The following is a 23,298-nucleotide window of genomic DNA, read 5'->3' on the forward strand; positions in this document are numbered from 1 at the left end:
AACATACCACAATAAGAAGTTATTATATTAATAAAAACTACCTTTCCAATACACAATTCTGAAATCCAATACGGTTTTAATGAGAATCATAACTTGTATCATACCACACTACTAACCACCACAGAAACACGCAATAGTGATCACATCCCTCCATATAGGATTGGCATCAGGAAGGGCATCCGGCCTTAAAACAGGGCCAAATCCACATTGCGACACAGTTCGCACCCGCGACCCCACAGGTGTGGGAAAAAGCGTAGCAAAAGAAGAATTCTATCTAGTTCTTGTACCTGATTTGTGACTTAAAAATCATTGTGGTTATCTGAGCTGACGAGCTCATTGTTAACTGTTATTTGTTGTTGTTTGTTGAGATTTTCTAATTACCAAATTTTAGGATTAAAAAAAGGAAATAAATAAAATTACAAAATTTAGTGCTTTAAGGCGACACTCCGGAGATAAAAATCGATATTTTGGTCATTTTGGTGAAATTTTTTTAATGACTGAAATTGAAAGGATTGAGTTCTTTTTTTTTTTTGTCAAAAAGTTATTCTGCTGAATTCAAACAATTTATCACTGTAATAAAGCTTTGTTTGCTGATTGTAATTTTACATTTAAATTCCATTTTCTCCCATAATATTCTGCCAAATGTAACAAAATTTGTATGGTGTATGTATCACAACTATATTAACCCTTTAGATGCTGACCCATAATAGGTCATCATATGCATAGAATGCCAAGAATGTTTCAATGGATTTTGCATCACTGTATAAAACATTTTATTTACGTCTCAGTTTAAAATATATGGAGGTAAAATTTGGTATGTGAGCTTGATATACTCCAAGGAATATAAACATGTGACCTGCATTTCAAAAAACAAAATTTCATGGAATAATGTGCACAAAAATATCATTTTTTATTTAAAAAAAGGAAAAACATATTTTGAAATTAATTAGCACATTTTACACTAAACCCAAAGTGACTAAGTGAAGATATTTAATCTTAACTCATATCTGGGATCATATATACCAATTTATATTGTTAATGTAGGTCTACTTTACAATTTATAAACTAATTTCCAAAAACATTGAACATGTGGAGAGAAAGACACGAACAGTGTAACCTGTCAACGATTGAATATTTTATGAATTTTGGGAGAGTAATAGTTATCATTTGAGAGAACTGTGTCTAGTAGACTAGCAGTATTTGTTACTACAGAACAGTTCAGAAGATCAGAACAACATACAAAATCAACTAATAGTGTCAGAAATGAAAGTGTAAAAAACAGATTGAAATATTCTATGGGCGGAGCATCAGATTGATGTAGGCCTACGCGTTTAGGCCCTGGGATTTGATAAAATGGTAGGGATGGACAACATTACTTTCAGGGAATATGCATTCAGTCCAAGAATCATCTAATTCACTGTCACTGTCATTTTCATTAGCACTGTCACTATAACACTTTGACATTGCACGAAATGTTGTAAGCCCATTTGTCAACGGCACGGCTCCATCATTCTCTGGTGCGCTACCTGAAGACCCCAAAAATATCATAATCAACACTTTTGATAAAATTAGAGTCGCATACATCTTCAAAGCAACCCAAAAGTTCCTTAATTTCTTCTCCCGAATTAGGCCTACGTGACGACATGCCTTGCTGTGATAATTGTACTATTTACAACTTTGCTACGACTTAAATAAATTGCTAGATAATTAGAACTGCAGTAGAAATCATAACAAAATTAATATATTACGATAAATAACTCAAATGCGTCAATTAGAACGTAAAATTATTGAAAACAAGTCACAACAAGCGGACAAAAACAAACAAGGAGGCTGCCATATTGGATCACAGATGTCAAACGCTCACAGATCATACACTCGCAATCGACGAGTAAACTAGCAAAAATGAAGCTATGCCAGTGCCATCTAATGACATAAGAAGGAATTACAAGCATTCTACCTTCTTTCTACTTGATTTGTGATGCAATCTAGCGCCTTACTACATAACTACACCACTTATAAGAGGGTGCCGATGGAATCGGCATCCTGGCATTTTTCGTACAGAAGTTACGTGCCGATGCATCGGCTTCTTGGCACTGTAAGGGTTAAGAAACCTGTGTATGGAATTTTGATTGAAGAATTTGTTCAGGTAGTAGGGATTTTTAAGTCCAAAAATTTAGAACGTAAAAATTACACAAACTTTAGTACGATATATCTCCTGATATAAATTATGTACAGAAAAATAAATAGTAGGGATTTTAAAAGAAGTATTATCTACCTAATTACAAATTTACATTACCATGTTAATTAACTTTCATGAAAAATTGGAATTAAACATTTTTTTAAAAAATTGGAAAAACGATTAATTGTATATGATGTAAATGTTCGTGATGTCTCTACTTTTATGTAGGTGACATTTCCACAAAGTTTCGTGAAAATCCATGCATTAGGTAAAAATATCTTTTTATCTCCGGAGTGTCGCGTTAACTTATCCTCTGGTCATTTCCCTGTCCACCCATTCGCTCCAGCACCTTCTTTCACCTCTGTGTTGCATGGAATCCCCGGAACAATAATGACTAGGATGAAGGAAACTGCTGAGGGTACTTGATAACAATACAGAATTTTTGAATCACTTAGGTCCCATTGAACAGTAACATAATACACTTAATACATTTTGCGGGTAATTTTGTCTAATTCATCTAATAATAATAAATAATGTTATTTGTTTTACGTCCCACTAACTACTCTTTTACGGTTTTCGGAGACGCCGAGGTGCCGGAATTTAGTCCCGCAGGAGTTATTTTACATGCCAGTAGATCTACCGACACGAGGCTGACATATTTGAGCACCTTCAAATACCACCGGACTGAGCCAGGATCGAACCTGCCATGTTGGGGTCAGAAGGCCAGCGCCTTAACCGTCTGAGCCACTCAGCCCGGCACCCCTCTCTAATTCACCTGCAAGGCAGACAGTGTTCATCAATCTTTGCACACTGTGTAACTGTCTTGTCGTATCCTATGGATGAGACAGGGTAGGGACCTTGGGTTCGAAAACAAGAGCAATTCGCTCCAGCACCTTCTTTCACCTCTGTACACCAATCAGTAGGCCCAAGGCTGAGCTAACTTATATTGAAACACCCAAAATGAACTATGCAGGTTTATACAATATGTAGAATTCCACACAAATATACACTCTTCTCAATGAAGGGAACTTCCTACCTCTACTGCACATCCATGAGCTAACCAGAGTGTCTTTGGTTCTCTTCTTTTTTGTCTATTACGGTAAACACTTAGCTTCAGGAAGCATTGTCTTCTCTCTTTGCTCTCCTCACTTGTTTCTTGTTAAGCTAGCACTCGAGCGTCTTCAGCACTTCACGTCTCACCAACCCGTCAAGGAAATGCAGTTCCACTTAAAAGTTCTCAACCTGCGTCACGAACCACCTTCCCATATGGCATTACTCTTCCCTGTAGTAGGCTGTCTTTACTTTCCCGTATCAAAACTCTGGGGTTAGTTTCTGAATAACTTCGTTGAGCACTGAGGCTTCGTAGTCCTCTAGTTCTCCCTAGACTCAATAGACTCTCGGAATTAAACTTGTCAGAGTCACACTTCGCTCCCTTTTTACTAGCCTGAGTCCTAATGAAGCTAGACTTCCACCCTACACTTCTGTTGCCAATTTTTTTAGATGGGCTCTCTCCGTGGTTTCCCATAACCAACTCTCATGACTACTTCTGACAAACTCCCTCATCCTCTTTCGGACCGTCTCCCATAAATTTTTTTAGAATAACTCCCTGTCCACCCTTGGACCGTCTCCCGTAATTTTATTTTTACCAACTCCTCGAGTTCGCCCTCTGCACCTCCTTAAATTTCTTTTTATTTTCTAGAACCAACTATTTGATAATCGACTTCGCCCTGCTCCTGATTCTGAGTTGGCCTTTCCTCATTGGCTGGCCATTTCCCTCGCCGGGGAAGGATGACGCCACGTGCATGTTCTAGAAGTATTGAGAACATGGATATTTCCATTGCCTACGTGCGTCTTTGAAGCTCCCAAGTCCTGATCTTTGAATATTTACATACCGGTGATAAGCTGGCACAACCAGCTATGATGTTTCCTAACATTTTGCCATGCCTTGGCTTCAATCTAAGCCATCAGTGAACTGCATTGCCTTTTCAGAATTTCGTATATGTATTAAATTATTCTCACTTTACTTTTTTTTTTTTCTTATTGCACTGAACACTGAACACCGTCACTTCACTGATCTTTCATTTCACCATGGCACCACTGTAATCCTTGTAGTAAAGATTTTCTTTCTTAAATTTACTACCTGTTCTTTTACTTTTACTTGTACTGGAAGGTCACGGTTCGACTCTAGTTCGAACCGTTCGCTCTTTTGTACGCAAATGGTGGAACGCACCATGTCGGAGTCATGACAGTCTCATGCTCCACACATGCCCGCTAATATTATTACTATAATAATGGGTGTTCCACTAATACACTCTGGAGCCCAGTCTAGATGTTACAGATCATTGCACCTCTCTTTGGTTAAACACTGTTAGAAGAATTCACCAAAGGTGTTTCAAATAACCAGTTTTGATGCTGTAACTGAAAGAAAGCAAATACAATCAAATGCGCATCTCTTCCTCTGTCCTGTGTCAGTGCACCACACGCTAAAACATCCCTATATGCAGTTAATTACAGTCTTATTAAATCGACTCTGTAACGTTGTTCTGTTCTCTGCAACAACTATTGTGTCCCTTGTAATAATTCCTGGCAGCAGGCCTAGCCTTCTCCCAATATATGGCTCATTGGAAATAAAAGTGTGCCAGGTGCTTGGTTTATGCCCTGTACATGATTAATTTAGTCTCATTTGTTTCATGGTCAACTACTGGGGCACTTTGTTGTTAATTGTCAATGTAATGTTATCTTGCAGATTCTTCTTCTGACATCTTTTATATCATTGGTATTTAAGTTTCTTAAGCAATGTTCTTCTTCATTTCAGATCCAGAAAAGGTAGACAAAGCATGTCAGTGTGATAACTGTAAAAAGAAGAAAGTAATTCTTCAGGCGAATGAGCCATGGAAAGGCACAAAACAATTGCTTATGTAAGTTGTAAACTTAATGCAGGGAGATACTGAGTATATTTGTAGTTGTTATTTTCTAATTATTTGATTTGATTATAGTGCTTGGTATGTTTCAGGAAATTGCTCATTATTTCGGGCTGGGTTATTCTTGCACTTCTAGCATACAAGGTTTCACAGTTTGATTATGAGTATGCTAACTTCGATCCGTATGAGATTCTTGGTGTACCTCTGGTAAGTTTCCGAGCAGTTGTCTAAATATTAATAAGGTTGCTTTTTTCCTTTCCTTTCTTTTCTTTCTCTTTTTTCTGTAGGTGGAGTGGAGCTTTATTGATGGCTTTATTGATCAGAAATTATAAATTTTGTCACTTCAAAGAGAAAAGGTGGATTAGTTACATTTCAAAGAAAGGAAGATGAATTCCAAGGGACAAGTCTGTTGATCGGCTCTCCTGTTCCTGGTGCACTCGACTTTACCAAGTGAGTTGGCTATGTGGTTTGGGTCGTGCAGCTGTGAGCTTGCATTCAGGAAATAGTGGGCTCAAACCTCAATGTTGGCAGCCCTGAAGATAGTTTTCTGTGGTTTCCTATTTTCACACCAGGCAAGTGCTGGGGCTGTACCTTAGGGCTGATGTTGGGGCTGTACTTTAAGGCTACAGTTGCTTCCTTCCTAGTCCTAGCCTTGTCCTATCCATTTGTTGCCATGAGACTGTCTGTGTCAGTAAAACAGAAATCAAATGGCAAAAAGAAAGATGGTTATAGAAGAACTGGATTTAATGAGGAGAAAGCCTGTCTGTTTGAAGATGCCAATGTATGAAGACGTGGAGATTGACCTTTTCCTTGTGTATTTTCATGTTGCCAGTGTCTCCTATTTCTGTTACTCCTTCTGGTGCAGTCCTCTCATTTTGTTCATCTCGTACGTGTTTCTATCTCTCTATATATGACTTAAGATATTAAATTAATTAAAAACATGATAGCTACTTGAGCTTATCCTAGAATTCAAAGGGAACATGTACTCTGATTTATGGTGGAGAAATCGGTTCAGGATGACTTGTGTGTGTTTCCTTTATAATGAACAACTGAAAATAAAGCTTATGTGGCCATTTGTTTGGTTCATTATATGCAGGACCTAATATTTATGTTCATATTTGCCCTTAATTGAGATGCGTAGTTACTTCTTACAGAGGATGTTAATTTTTTATATTGGTTGTAGTTTGATAATCCTTACATCATTGTCACTTTAGAATGTTTCTATTATTGAATGATTCCTTAAGTGATTTTAGTAATATGTCGTTTGTTCTTTTCATCACAATTTCCCTTTATGCATATGCAGCTGGATTAGAACAAATATGATGCTGTACCAGGTGTATGCGTAAGTCTTTTCCCGTTTCACTAAGAGATAGCGCCAGCGAACAGTATGCAGTGTATGAATTTGACACATGTCAGTTTGTTTGCCTGGCATTAATCTACCAACACACACGTGCCTGCCAAACACTAGTGTCTGTGTTGTATCATTCTGTGATCATGTTGATGATTGTGCCTGGAAAAGAACGTGGCACGCATTACTTTTCTTATTTGATCAAAAGGAAAAGGCTGTGGAAAGTCGTCATTTGCTGGTAGAAACATATGGTGAACACGCTCCATCAATTAGACCATGTGAGACATGGTTTCGACAATTTAAACATGGTGATTTCAGTATGAAAGACTGCGTGCTCTGGTAGACCATGAAAGTGCGAAGACGCGCAATTGCAAGCATTACTAAATGATGACCCAACTCAAACTCAACAGCAATTGGCACAAGCATTAAATGTGTCACAAGAAACAATCAGCAGATGTTTACAAGCAATGGGGAAGACCAATAAATTCAGTAACTGGGTCCCACATGATTTGAATGAACAGCAAACAAAAAATCGAAAAGTCACTTGTAAAGTGCTGGTTCAACGCCATGAAAGAAAATCATTTCTGTACCGCATTGTGACGAGTGATGAAAAATGGATTTATTTTGAAAACCTGAAGTGGAAAAAATCATAGCTGTCACCTGGCGAAGCCAGTCCCTTCAACACCAAGGCCAAATCATTTAGGCGAGAAAACCATGCTTTTTGTCTGGTGGGACCAGAGCGGTATTGTGTATTATGAACTCTTGAAGCCCAGCAAAACTGTTAATGCACAATGCTTTCGCCAAAAAATGATTAATATAACCCTTTAACGCCGAAATTATTTTTTTTCGTCCGTTTTCTTTGAAATTCGTCTAAATCACTTCAGGTCCATAGTATAACATAACTACAAAATATTAAGCTCATACTTTTCACGGTTTCGTCAGGTGGCGTGTTCATATGATCATGCTAGGCGGACGTGTTAGCATTTCATTCTGTATAGCATTTCTTTACAATTTATAGATTTTATATATTGATATTGATAAATTATGAACAAAATACACTAAAATAAACTAAAGATAATAATTTATGAAGAATATACATTAATTACAGTATGTACATACATAAATAAAGCAATAAAAGTCTCAAGATATTCGTAATATATTACATTAAAGTTATGTAATTCACAGAAATTACCGAATAGGAACAAATATAAGAACTGTATGCTTCACACTGTATGAAATACGACAAAGCATGGAACACAGAGTCCAACATTACATTTTGTGCACTTGGTGCGAACGTTACTGGAGCATTCCTTTCCAGCACAGCGTCGTCGATTGCAGGGCGCTACGAGTTGCCCAATCCCGTCAAGTCATACATCGTCAGTGACACTACTCTGCTGGATACTGTATCTCGAGGTGATAGGGCGCCCTCTTCCTACTGGCGTTATTTTGAACTTATGTAGATATGTTTGCACAATGTGGCGACGAAATTCTAGATGTGACAAATCACATCCAGACCTCCTTAGCAGTAACCATGAATTGTGAATGGATACCTCCAGGAGCCATGTGAATAGCGACCACCACCATTTCTTTCCACGTATGCCTACTCTGTAGTACGACACATTCTGGTCCATCCTGTCTGTTCCTGCTGAAACGGGATCATCGTCTGCGCCTCCTATACGATCGTTGCCAGCGAGTACAATTTCTGCCTTACTTGAAAGCTGGCGACCTGTGCGGTTATCAACCAAACCACCAACATCTTCATCTCCTCAATCTTCGTCGGAGTGAATATTAGCTTCCGGAGATTCAATAAAAATGCTGTTAACCTCTCCAATTGGTTCGTCCGATTCAAGAATATATAATACTTCTTGGAGCGTAATGTCCCTGTAAAAAGAGAAACAAGGGTTTGTAGGTGCATATGTGTTAACAAGTCGCAATTTATTTAAATGTAGAATAGATGACCGTAAATTGAATAAAGTTGTTCAATGAAAATTGATGTATAACAGTAATCGTAACAGGTAGCAAAACGTCCACCATCAAATACACGCACAGGGTGAATAGCTAACACAAGCGCCAAGCGTGATCGTACGATCATGCAATGTTTTATGTGCCTACGGGAGTAATATTTACTGTTAAATGTAAATTAACTGCATCATAATGTGAACATAGATCACTCCCAAACTTGTTAAGCATATTAGTTGTGTAATCTAAACATAAATATATGCGAAATATCAAACTTACTTGAAGCGCGCCATCATGATTCAGCTGCTGTGACAATGACACGAAACGAAAGTGCGCCGAAACAATGAGTCAATATGTATCACGTAATAATATGCTCGCACATAATTGCCACAAGCTTCTTGAATTGATCTACACAGTCAGCAATCAATTCCAGCGCTATACAAAGCACTGAGAGCAATCTAAATGAAGGAATGCAGGCCGTGATCATATGGACACACACGGCGTTAACGGGTTAAATCACGCATTGATCGCAAGATCACTGGAATGGGCCAGAAAACATGTCAAAGTGATTTTGTTGCATGTCAATGCGCCGTCTCACACAACAAAACCAATGAAGGACACCTTGAAATCGCTTGAATGGGACATCCTTCCACACCCGCCGTACTGCCCCGACCTGGTGCCATATATCACCTCTTTGCATCAATGGGGCATACGCTCGCAGAGCAGCACTTCAGCAGTTTCGAGGAAGTTGGAAGATGGTTCGACGAATGGTTTGCCAGAGAAGACAAGCCGTTTTTTGGCATGGTATTCATAACTTACCTGAAAGATGGGTGAAGTGTGTAGAAGCTGATGGCCAATATTTTGAATAAACAAAAAACGACTTTCCCGTGAAAATTATATGTTTTCTTCACCACAAAAACTGGCGAAAACTTATGCATACACCTGGTATCTCTAAATTTTACTCCATCTTTCCACCCTATCCCATCCTTCACCATGGTCAGACCAGGTCCTGTAGCTTTATGCTTACCTTAACCATGTCCGTCTGTGATGATCAGTATCCTTTGGGTAATCATGTTCAACCTTAAAAAATAAGATTTACTGAATTGTGAAAATTAACTGCTATCATGAATCGTTAAAAACAGGAAGAATGAAAATGTTTACACAAGATTTTTGAAGGACAAAATATATATATAAAATAAGAGTTTTGTCTGTACATTGCTCAGAATTTGAAAAGAATGGTATTTCTGTATCGATCATGTCCACAGTAACAAGGAAATGCACTTTTTACTTTTCCATAATTTCTGTCTGTCTGTATGTATGTACACGCATCACAAGAAAACGGCTGAAGAGAATTTAATGAAAATCAGTATATAAAATTAGGGGATGAGCCACTACAATCTAGGCTGTAAATCATTTTATTCACGCTAAGTGAAACGGTAGTTTAGGGGAAGGTCTGAAATTTAATTCTCAAATATTTATATTAACAATGTTCCTATCGATAAATACTATGTAACTAAACTTATACAGAATTAAATTTCCGATCATTTATGTCTTATGCAGTTTTACCGTAACGGCTATGATAACACATATATTCATGAATTTGTATTTTTGCTGCTAAGTCCATATCAACGCCAAGCCACGAGAAAATGAGTTAATGGAATTTAATGAAAATCGGTTTATAGAGTCTGGGAATAAGAAACTACGGTTTAAGCTATAAACAGTTTTATTCACCCTGGATAAAATTTGTTGTTTAGGGGAAGGCGCCTGAAATTTAATGTTTAAATACCTATATTATTGGTCCTATCGAAAAGTACTACAGTACATAACAAAAGTTATAGAGAATACAATTTCCGATCATGTATGTTTTATTCAGTTTTACTGTACCGACTATGATAAGAGTGGTATTTCAGAGTCAGAAGAAAACTAAATGTGAAGGCCTATAATATTGAAAGCGCATAACATTGATCAACAATAACATTACATTGACCACTGGGAAGGAATTCTTGGTATAACTTTTCAGTTGCATCAGTCCAGCCAGGAATGTATTCCTTCCTATAGCCCCCACCCCACCTCCATAGATGCATAGCTCTGATGAATGAATACAACGAGATCCAGAATAATTAAAGATTGCCCATTCATGAAGATATCTTCCACCTACATATAGACAGACTTAAGTCAAGACATCCACCCATCTGCACGGCGTAGAACCTGACAGCCAGTAATTTCAACCTGACTGAGAGATGGTCTATCGAATGGAGACAATTTGCTCCAGCAGAATCCTTAGAAATGCCATGCATTACACAGAAGGTACCTGGCTTTGAACATCCTCAGAAAGTATGGTCCAAGATAAACGGGATCCGGACTAACCATGGTGTGTGTGCATATCCGCTGTATAAATGGAGGAAAAAGTCATCATCCTGCTGCGACTGTGGTGCTGAGAGGCAAGCTGTGAAGCATATCACACAAGAATGCCCACTGAGATGTTTCAGTGGAGAAACAAGTGAATTTTTTCTGGCGACACCACAGGCGATTACCTATGTATAATCTTCTTATGTTAATTTTAAGGACACTTCCTCTCAAGCATTGATACTTTGTCAGTATATGAATTTTTCATCTAAACAGTGTTATGTGGCTGAAGATGGGACCAAAATGTCTGGCTTAATAACTCACACGTTTATAACATAGTATTATATTTACACATTTATACATTTGTTCACACTGTATGACTTGTTAACTGTTCCTTTGCCATGATTGAAACTACCGTAATTGAAAAATGGACTGTATTCTATCGCCATGTTGTGCCAACTAACTCACCAACACAGTTACCAATCTGCCAATACCCACAGTACAATAGTACAATATAAACATAACCTAAAACTGAAACAAACATAACTTAAACATACAGTAAACCAAACATGAAGAATAATTATGGGGAAATGGAGCAGTGAAACAAAAGCTCAGAGTAACTGGGAATGTGGAAATAAATAAAATTGTTTGGGAATGGTTTGTTAATGCAAGAGCAAGAAATTCGCTCTTATGAGGGACAATGTGATATATCCACAAAAAAGCACACAAAATGCTGTCAGCTGGTACAATTATTTATTCACAGTTATTTACAAATTAAATACACATAACCTAAATCACTGCTGTCACAACAAAATACACACTATGGAAACATCAACAAACCACCATTTTAACAACTGCATATCACTAAGCACATGCCACATGAAGATTGCAACCTTAAAACAGTTGACTGCTGACTGTTTACAAACATGTCTGACTAAACACAACACAAGTTCACAAGTATACTCCTGTTAAACCATAACTCCAGCTAAGCAATAACTCCTCTCTACCATCAAGACCACCTCCTTATATAGGTGCCTGGCCAAGCTTCTAGAAAGATACATTACAAAATACCTTCTCATAAATTCTAGAGTGCTTAATACATAGATATAATGTACGGAATATTCTCCATAGTTCTAGCCTTCCTCTAGTGCCATTCTGGATGTTACATTGTGTTTCACAATAGTGTAGTGGATTACACATCATATACGCAGGTGATAAGAAATTGTATACAGGTTCTTCCATTAACTGAACTCACATAAATGTCTATGTACAGTACATGTTTCATGACATAACCTCACAAACAATGCGATCATCCGACTACATAAATAATAATAATACTAATACTAAATGGATGTAAACACTTCATATAGACATACATTACAAGTCAATAATAATAATAATAATAATAATTCAAGCTCGATACTTGTATTGTTTACCCATGGGTGAGAGAATATTGTTTTCAAGTTATATCAGTTTATCACACATGCGTCAAATGCTACACCACCATGCAAGAGACGTTGCAGAAAAGCTCAGACGGAAGATTTTACTGCTTCCAATGCGTGGTTGGAAAGTTTTAAAAGACATCGGATAGTGTTGAAAGAGGTCTGTGGAGAGGCTGGAGACGTCGCTGAGGAAACATTGGCAGATTGGACTTCAAAAATTAGCTCTCTAATTAATTAAATGTTATGAACCACGGAACGTAAGTAATGGCGATGAAACCAGACTATTTTTCCGAGCACTACCTAACTAATCTTTATCTCTGAAAGGGGAGAGATGTACAGGAAGGAATCTTTTTAATGAAAGTTTGACAGTTTTTATGTTTTTCTTTTTTTTTTTTTTTTTTAAGAAGGAAATCATACTTTCCAGTGTCGACCCAGTTAAATATAACTTAAAGGCTATTCAGTCTGTTGAACACACAAGTTCTTTATACATATTACACTATAACACACCTGTAAGAAAAACACACTCATGAACGAGGAATAAAAATACACACTATTAAACAAAGAATAACATGTTTTGTTCTTTAAAAAAAATCATCAGATTCTATAAAGTCGCACTCAATATTTGGAAATATTCTTTTATGTTTGTTTCTATCCAAACACCTATGAAATTGAAATCTAGAACTTATCTTAATGAAGTCCTGCCTTGTCTCCACTCCAGCATACAATGCAAGGCATTTGAAAAAACCGTTGCTCTTTCATTGGCTCGAGTTCACGTCGCCTGCCAGTTCGCTGATCCTCATTATGTCACGCTGCCCACCCTCGTCAGGTCAATGACACGGTACACTTCCCCTTCAGGTGCTGTACCCCAAGTGTTTCCTTAGTATTATCATTGTTTTCAATTACCTGACCAGGGTGGGGGGGGGGGTGACGTAATGAGCATCAGCGAACTGGCAGCCAGTTTGGATTCGAGCCGATGAGAGTGCAAATTTTTTTTCAAATGCCTTACTTTGTGTGCTGGAGTGGAGACAAGGCAGGACTTAATTGAGATAAGTTCCAGTGTTTGGATGAAATAAACATTTAAGTAATTCCAAATATTTAGTGCAACTTGATAGAATCTGATGACGTTCTTTTAAGAACGAAATATGTCATTCTTTGTCAGTGAATTTATTTGTTCCTTGTTCAGTAGTGTTTTTTTTAAACAGTTATGTTATAGTGAAATATTTATACTGAAGTTGAGTGGCCGGCAGACTGAAAAGCTTTTAAGTTACAGTTTTTATGTGGGGAACTTGAAAAGCCATTCGTTATAAAGTACCAAAACATAGATGCTTAAAAAACATTGGGTTAAAGAGTCTACCTGTTGATTGGAGATCCAGTAAGAGGGCATGGATGACGTCGCACGTAATGAAAGAGTGGTTGGTGTCATTCAACTCTAGAATGAAGCAACAGAACAGCAACGTTGTTGTATTTCTTGACAATGCTACATGCCATCTAGCAATACAGCTTTATAACGTTAAGTTTCCATGGTTCCCTTCGAATACTTCTTGTGTAACAGTGTAAATCCATCGCAACAGCCCATTTAATAAATTTCAAATAGCCTTAAAATGGTTACAAATAAACACTGCAGCCTTTACCCAAGTACCCCATCTAGAAATAAGCACTGGGGAAGTTGGAAGAGAATGTCCTCTATTTTCAACATACATTTGCTTCCTAGGAGGAGCCTTGATTAATTGTTTTAAGATTAACTACAGAAAACTGATTATGGCATCATTGCTTGCAAACATGGAATCAGTGGCCTCGGCCACCTGACTAAGTCTGTCTCTGTGCTCCATTCTGTAATTTGGATCGCAGAAGCAGAGAGGGGTGTGTCATGAAATACGGTATGTTAGTGGTCACAAAGCCAGGTTTGTCTCGCACCCTGATGAAGGAACCATAATGAACGAAAATACTCACGTGCTTCAACAAAATCTCGAAGTGTAATTATGGTAATCTAATGTCAGTGCAGAAGATTACAGTATGTGGCCATTGGTTTTTAAGTTGAGACAGAGGTGGCGTTAGAAAACATTGAAGGGTTCGTCATGCATCACCTCCAAGAAAAGAAAACAGAAATTTATGGTGATGCTGATGAAAACGAAGACGACGAATAAAATGCTTTATGTAACATGAAGTCCTACTATCATGCCCTATTGGCTGTAAAGTACATTCATTCTTCTTCGCTAGCAAAAAAATGATGTGGGATTGTTTGACATTATTTGCCGTGACTGCATTTTAATTGAGAGCCGTGCTACCAGGGATAGTTGTGTCCAGCATACAATTCTGGATTACTGGAAGAAAAATGTGACAGTACTGTACAGTATTAGGCCTACTATAGGTGTTATTTCTATAAAACATGTAATTTGTTTGTAGTATATGTGCTGTGCACTGTGAGGAAGTTCGAAGCAAGAACAGGTCTATGTTAGTACTGATAGATACATACATACATTATCATTATAGACTGCTATGCCTTTCAGCGTTCAGTCTGCAAGCCTCTGAGAATTTACTAAACGCTGCCACAATCCTCGATTTGCAACTAGTGTTGTGGCCTTATTTAGTTCTATACCTCTTATCTTTAAATCGTTGGAAACAGAGTCTAACCATCGTCGTCTTGGTCTCCCTCTACTTCTGTTACCCTCCATAACAGAGTCCATTACTCTCCTACGTAACCTATCCTCCTCCATTCGCCTCACATGACCCCACCACCGAAGCCGGTTTATGAGTACAGCTTCATCCATCGAGTTCATTCCTAAATTAGCTTTTATCTCCTCATTCCGAGTTCCCTCCTGCCATTGTTCCCACCTGTTTGTACCAGCAATCATTCTTGCTACTTTCATGTCTGTTACTTCTAACTTATGAATAAGATATCCTCAGTCCACCCAGCTTTCGCTCCCGTAAAGCAAAGTTGGTCTGAAAACAGACCGATGTAAAGATAGTTTCGTCTGGGAGCTGACTTCCTTCTTATAGAATACTGCTGATCGCAACTGCAAGCTCACTGCATTAGCTTTACTACACCTTGATTCAATCTCACGTACTATATTACCATCCTGGGAAAACACACAACCAAATACTTGAAATTATCGACCTGTTCTAGTTTTGTATCACCAATCTGACATTCAATTCTGTTGGATTTTTTACCTACTGACATCAGTTTAGTCTTCGAGAGGCTAATTTTCATACCATACTCATTGCACCTATTTTCAAGTTCCAAGATGTTAGACTGCAGGCTTTCGGCACAGTCTGCCATTAAGACCAAGTCGTCAGCATAGGCCAAACTGCTTACTACATTTCCACCTAACTGAATCCCTCCCTGCCATTTTATACCTTTCAGCATATGATCCATGTAAACTACAAACGGCAAAGGTGAAAGATTACAGCCTTGTCTAACTCCTGTAAGTACCCTGAACCAAGAACTCATTCTACCATCAATTCTCACTGAAGCCCAATTGTCAACATAAATGCTTTTGATTGATTTTAATAATCTACCTTTAATTCCATAGTCCCCCAGTATAGCGAACATCTTTTCCCTCGGTACCCTGTCATATGCTTTCACTAGATCTACGAAACATAAACACAACTGCCTATTCCTCTCGTAGCATTTTTCAATTACCTGGCGCATACTGAAAATCTGATCCTGACAGCCTCTCTGTGGTCTGAAACCACACTGGTTTTCATCCAACTTCCTCTCAACGACTGATCGCACCCTCCCTTCCAAGATGCCAGTGAATACCTTGCCTGGTATACTACTCAATGAGATACCTCGATAGTTATTGCAATCCTTCCTGTTCCCTTGCTTATAGATAGGTGCAATTACTGCTTTTGTCCAATCTGAAGGTACCTTACCAACACTCCACGCTAATTTTACTACTCTATGAAGCCATTTCATCCCTGCCTTCCAACTGTACTTCACCATTTTAGGTCTAATTTCATCTATTCCTGCTGCCTTGTGACAATGGGGTTTATTTACTATCCTTTCCACTTCCTCAAGCATTATTTCCCCAACATCATTTTCCTCCTTCCCATGGGCTTGGCTGTTTGCAACACAACCATGATGATTTCCTTTTACATTGAGATGATGTTCAAAATATTCCCTCCACTTCTCCAGTGATTCCCTGGGATCTATTATGAGTTCACCTGAATTACTCAAAACACTATTCATTTCCTTTTTCCCTCCCTTCCTTTCTTTATTACTGTCCAGAAAGGTTTCCCTGCTGCTTGACCTAGCCTTTCCAGATTATTACCAAAATCTTCCCATGACTTCTTTTTGGATTCAAGAACTATTTGTTTCGCTGTTTCTTTCATCTATGTACCAATCCCTGTCTGCCTTGGCCCTTGTTTGGAGCCATTTCTGATAAGCCTTCTTTTTACGTTTACAGGCTGCTCTCACTTCATCATTCCACCAAGATGTTTGCCTTTTCCCATCTTTACACACAGTTGTTCCTAGGCATTCCCTTGCTGTTTCTACTACAGCATCCCTGTAGCCACCCGTTCACTTTCTATATCCTGAGCCTGCTTACTGTCTACTGTTCGAAACTTCTCACTAATCATATCCATGTACTTCTGTCTAATTTCCTCGTCCTGGAGATTTTCTACCCTTATTCGTTTGCAGACAGATTTCACTTTACCCTTGGCCTAGAGATACTTAGTTCACTACAGATCAGATAGTGGTCTGTATCATCGAAAAATCCCCGGAAAACTCGTACATTTCTAAAAGATTTCCTGAATTCAAAGTCTGTTAAGATATAGTCTATTATGGATCTGGTACCCCTATCCTCCCATGTGTAGCGGTGAATAGCCTTGTGCTTGAAGAATGTATTCGTAACAGCTAAACCCATACTAGCACAGAAGTCCAGCAAACGCTTCCCATTAGCTTCCATATCTTCCCCAAATTTACCAATCACCCTTTCGTATCCTTCAGTTCTATTCCCAACTCTCGCATTGAAATCGCCCATTAGCACTATTCTATCCTTGCTGTTGACCCTGACCACGATGTCACTCAATGCTTCATAAAACTTGTCAACTTCATCCTCATCTGCACCCTCACATGGTGAATACACAGACACAATTCTTGTCCTAATTCCTCCTACTGACAAATCTACCCACATCATTCGCTCATTTACGTGCCTAACCGAAACTATGTTGCGTGCGATGGTATTCCTGATAAAGAGCCTTACCCCAGACTCTGCCCTTCCCTTTCTAACACCCGTCAAGTATACTTTATAATCTCCTATCTCTTCCTCCTTATCTCCCCTTACCCGAATATCACTTACTCCTAGCACATCCAGATGCATCTTCTTTGCTGACTCAGCCAGTTCTACCTTCTTTCTTCCATAAGCCCCATTAATATTGATAGCTCCCCATCGAATTCCATTTCGTTCGCCAAGTTGTTTCCAAGGAGTCCCTCGCCTGTCAAATGGGAGTGGGACTCCATTACTCCCATCGGTCCGAGGCTTGCTTAAAGTGTTCTGAGCTCGGTAAATTCATGAAGCAGGATGCTGCCCTACTTGCACATGGTCCAAGTGAGGATCTCTCCTCTAACGGGTTATGGACCACCGGTGAATTGTATAGTCCTAGCCGCCTGAGCACAAGGAGGGCCACGACTCAGAATATGTCCGAGATGCCCACTCCCATTCCATAGCAACTGGTATCCCGACTCTCAGGACCGCTTACTAGGCCACTCAGCCGTTGCCCATGGTTCACGAACTAGGACGTGACTACAGTAACCCACAAACATGAACCACGTTAGTACTGATGGGTGATTAGTAGAGCTAGGAATTTTAGGTGCAACATTTTGTTTAGAAAGATGCTTTAATGTAGTTAAAAAAGGTGCAAATTTTAAATGTAAATATTCATACGATCGTCACTAAAACCAATTTTTCATCATATAAAAGGACACAAAATTCACCATGTTATCATGTATTAAAAATCTACCTAAAACAAGTCCTGGAACACAATCTAATTAAAATCACATGTTCAGAAAACTATCAAAACAGGTAACATTTATCATTTCAATTTTATTTTCAGTGAGGTTGCATCACCGGTCACTAAGTAAATACTTGTATATAGTAAAGGAATGTTCAACGTCAACAACAGGCATAAGTGGTGCATAATTTGCTTGCAGTTGATTTTAAATGCCTATTTGTTGCGCCATCCTTAATATCAGGGCTTTTGGCTAAGCTCTGTTCTGGTATCTGCTTTACAATACCTTCCAGTGCTTCCTTCTCATCCATCACAACAGCCCATTTAATAAGTTTCAAATAGCGTTAAAATGGTTACAAGTAAACACTGAAGCCTTTACCCAAGTACCCCATCTAGAAATAAGCACTGGGGAAGTTGGAAAAGGATGTCCTGTATTTTCAACATCTGCTTCCTAGCGGGAGCATTTTTTAGTAACCTCTTAATGCAAGACAGAAATTATTTGCATATAAATATTCATCTTTTAATGCTACACAGACTGGATACAATGCAAGTCACGAGCTTTAGATTATGGTACACAGGATTCAGGTTTTCACTTTACAAAGGAAATGTAAAGGATTCAGGTTGGCAAATGCCGATAACTTGCAAAGTGCATTGTTCATAAGTACAGGGTGCCAGGAAATGTTCTCCGCAGCGCCTACGTGCTGCTGCGTGAGGTGGCATCAACAGTTAAGTTGGCAGCATGTCTGCTGCCGCTTTTATCAAAACAAAACAAACAATAAACTTTGCACTCACCACAGCAATTCATAACGGATGCTGGAAGTGTTGCCCTTGTGTTTGAAGACAGACTTTAATACATCTACACATATTGTCGAAGATTTTCACTAAAGTTTCTTGCGTAATGGACTGTACATAATTAATGATACTCACTTTAAGTTCATCAATCGTTTTTCATTTGTTAAAAGCGTAGGCCTGCCTGTTCCTGGTACATTGTGAACTGAGCCGGTCACAAAAAATTTACTTATCAAATCCCAAACGGTATCCCGGTTTGGAAACTTTGAATTAGGAAACCGCACCTGAAATTTTAGTTTTACATTTTCTCTAAACCATTGCCTTCGCGAAAAAGTATTTGAAACATTCCATTTTTCTTGTATAATTTCTTTAGGAATAAAATACGGCAAAGGAGCCAAAAAAGTATTAAACAAGTGGGAAAAGGTACTGAGATTAAGAAAAGGTGCAAAAAAGTGCTAGCAATGAAAAAAAAAAAGAGGTGCAACTAAAACACAGTTAGGAGTGCTCATTTTTTGGTGTTTTTTTCTTTTCTTTTTCGCAAGACAAGATAATTTGGGCATAGCACCTAAAATTCCTAATTCTAGTGATAAGTGCCATCATTGTATCAACTACTCCACGAAATCATATAAATCTACTGCTGGATTATTTTATGGAGGTATGTACTTATGATTTTTATCTCAATTTTTAACCACCTTTATGAAGCAAAATCCTGCATACAGCAGAAAAATGTTCCAGTCCCTTGGGTTTCCCCTGAGGACAGATCTTACTGTACTTCCATTATAACATTTAACATGTTTTTCACTTGATATGTATCTTGCTTTATTGTTAGGAATAACATCAGTTTTCTCATTTGAAGCTACAAATTCTTTAATAATGAAGTGCAAGTTGTAACTGGATAAATGATGTAATATAGCAGGGATGAATTTAGGAACCTTATACTTCAAATTACAGCTATTATGGGCAGGAAACCTATAAAATCGTGTCAGATGGTCATGATCAAAGACATAGGATCATTTTCTGAAAACTCTCCTCCACAAATATTACATTTAGTAGCACTTTTATGTTGTCATAGCGCTATTTCAGTAATTAAAATACAGGGCGGACAATGGTTGAAGTATTACATCTAGAAGTCAACATTAATTAATGCAATTAATACAATCCCTTGTGAGGATCATCATACATTGAATCACCAACATGGATAAAGCAGGAAAAAATAGTAGTAGATATTCAAAACAGTGACCAAGCATGTTTCACATGGGCTGTTTTATTAGCATTTCACCCAGGAAAATCTTCATCTGAAAGATCATCATATCCCCACTATTCCTCACAGCTCAATCTGAAAGTTATAGAATTGTGAGTGGAGTTAAGACATTAAGCATTTTGAAAAACTGAATAATATTATCATTAAAGTGTTTGGCGTAGAGAAATGAAGTATAGTAGTTGGTCCTCTGTATTTCACGAATGAAAAGAAAGATATGCACACCAACCCACCATGCTTGAAGACATTGGTATTTCTCATTAGTATTGGATTAAGAATTTAAGTAGACTTGATAGTAGTCAGTTATCATAACATGATGGTAAGAAGTGGCTATGTGATGGATGCTTGCAGTTTTTTCAAATTGAGGACCTGCTAATTAGACATTCCCAACAAGACCTTAATCAAGTGCAAGCATTACTACCTGCTTCAAAAAAAGAAAAAAAGAAAGAAACTTAAATTTGAGAATTGTAATTAGCAGGTTGTGGTATTTATTAAATGCACTGACTTTGAGGTTGTATTGAAGCCATATATGACACGTTCACCAGATCCAAGCATATTTTTTACGAACACTACTTACACAGATACATGAACCTTATAGCTTTGTGTATTATATCAGATATAGTTACAATAGCTTGCTGAATAAGTTTGTGCAGTACAGAGGACCAAATGCTCCTAAACTTCTTTTGGGAAATGATTGAGAGAGATGTAGCACATCTTAGTCGTATTTTAAATACTGAGATTCTCATGATTCGGTCTGGTCAGGAATATCCTGCTACCGTATGTGACAGTAGACTCTACAACCTGCGACTGTCTGGCCGAGGGTCAGGCGGCCATTACCAAACCTGACAACCAGAAGGGGGGCCAACAGCTACGGGCGGAGGAGTTTCCCTTTTGGAGGCCAGATGAAGCGAAGCCTTTGTGCAGGAAATGGCACATAAATTCATCAGAAGTTGGCAGTCAATCGCAACAAAGGCGGAAGAAGGAACCTTGTAAACACCTCAACGATGAAGCTGCCTTGCAGATAGGGAGTGGACCCCGAAGGCTAAGGGAAGATTCCCTGACAGAAAATGGGCTGGTATGACAGCTAAGAGGGCAGCCCCCTCATGCTAGCTTCCGTAGGGCTAATAACCCACGTGGAGCGAAATTAACTATTCAGAGAAACATGAAAGTAGCTGGGTGGATAACAAGGGAACAACCTGGCGCGAAAAGGTATATGAGAATTGGTACTTGGAATGTGACCTCGCTGTCAGGGAAGGAGGTAGAAATAGTCGAGGAAATGGAAAAGTACAAGCTTGCCATACTTGGAGTCAGTGAAACCGAGAGAAAAGGTAATGGCCAAATAAATTTGGATAAGGGATATGTAATGAGATTCTCAGGAGTCAGCAAGAATGAACGGGCTAAAGAAGGTGTGGCCATCATTATGTCCGAAGCAGTGGAAAACAAAGTGACAGGATGGGAACCTATTAACTCCAGACTTATCACAGTGGATGTGGAACTAGAAGAAAGTATTATGCTAGTGGAGATCTATGCCCCCACTGAAGATATGCAAGAAGTAGATAAGGAGCAATTTTATGCTCAAATGGAAAAAGCCATAGACAAAGCCAGGGACATGTTATTGTGATGGGGGACTGGAATGCTAGAATCGGAAATAGGTTATGTCGAGGACATGGTTGTATGGGCCAACATGGAGCAGAACGAACCGTCAATACCAATGGTGAAAGAATGCTGGAATTCTGTATTGATAATGAGTTATGGATTGGCAACACCTTCTTTCCCCATAAAAGTATCCATAAGATAACTTTTGAGGAAGTAGGCCGAGGAGCAAAGAGTTGCATTGACTAATTTTGTTACACTAAGAACATGACTTAATCAGCACTAGATGTAAGGGTTTTCCGCAGTGCAGAAATGAGTGCAGAACATCGGCTTCTGGTTATGAAAACAAGGTTCAAGGCTACACCCACACCCTCTCATCTTCGATTTGAGAAAATAAGAATTTCTGCATTTAGAGAGGAAGAGGTAAGGCAGAATTATGTTCAGAAATTGGGGGAAATACTTCAGCAAACAGAAAGAGAAGAACCTGCGAGAGGTTGGAACTTAGAAGAAAGATGGAGGGAATTTAAGACGAATATTATCAAAGTAGCGGAAGAGGTCTGTGGGAAAAATACAGTAAACACATGAAGGAAACAAACAAAGTGGTGGACTGAGGAAGTCGAGGAAGTTGTAAGGAGGAAAAAGGTAGCTTGGAAGGAGTACATGAGAACAAGAAGAGTAGAGGACTGGAGGAACTATGTTGAAGCATGTAATGAAGCAAAGCGGCAAGTACAAGAGGCAAAAGGAAGGAACTGGCAGGAATTTGGTGAGGAAATGGAATCAGAATACAGAATTAATCAGAAGAAGTTTTGGAAGATACTAAGATCCCTCCAAGGCAAAACTGGAAAGAGAATCAGGAACATTTAAAGACAGGAACCAGAAGATCCAGGTGACCAATCCAGTCCAATCCTCTCCTCTCAATGACATCCATTATTGCCTCCTGCTGAAGCTCATCTCTCACTTTGGTGTTTCTAATATGGTCTCTTCGAGTTTTCCCGGCAACTTTCCGTAAATATCTCATCTCAGTGGCAACCAGACGGCTCTCCAGTTTTTTTTTTTTGCACTGTCCAACTCTCTGCACCATACAGGAGGGTTGGCAGGTACGCAGCATGATATACCTGCATTTTTGTGTTTCTAATAATTTCTTTCTTCCCCATGATTGTGTTGTTTATACCATAGTAAACTTGATTAGCCGGTAACGGGGCAGAAGAAGAACTAGAAGAAGGGGAGACAATTATGCAGAGTAAAGTAAGAGAGGCTATCACTGAAATGAAGGTGGGCAAGGCAGCTGGTTGGGATGGAATTTCACCGGAATTGATGAAGTATGGAGGAGAGGCTGTGGTGAAATGGATGACAAGGATATGCCAACAAGCATGGAGCATTCAGAAGATTCCAAAGGATTGGGAGAACAACATTATTGTTCCTATCCATAAGAAGGGCAGCACTCTGGACTGTGCAAACTATCGAGCAATTTGTCTTTCTAGTGTGGCCGGAAAGATATACTCTTGCATGTTGGA

At 38.7% G+C, this 23,298-nt stretch overlaps 1 protein-coding gene across 1 annotated transcript in view; it reads left to right on the forward strand.

Annotated features, from left to right (window-relative positions):
* Sec63 (translocation protein Sec63) overlaps window positions 1-23,298 on the forward strand; it is a 388,322-nt gene that overhangs the window by 38,578 nt on the left and 326,446 nt on the right. Inside the window, exons 2-3 of the mRNA XM_067135181.2 lie at window positions 4,995-5,097; window positions 5,193-5,307. Coding sequence (XP_066991282.1) covers window positions 4,995-5,097; window positions 5,193-5,307 — 218 coding nt within the window. The remainder of the gene's footprint in view (window positions 1-4,994; window positions 5,098-5,192; window positions 5,308-23,298) is intronic.

This window comes from Anabrus simplex, chromosome 1 (assembly GCF_040414725.1).
Source record: "Anabrus simplex isolate iqAnaSimp1 chromosome 1, ASM4041472v1, whole genome shotgun sequence".
In the NCBI taxonomy this organism is placed as follows: Eukaryota; Metazoa; Arthropoda; class Insecta; order Orthoptera; family Tettigoniidae; genus Anabrus; species Anabrus simplex.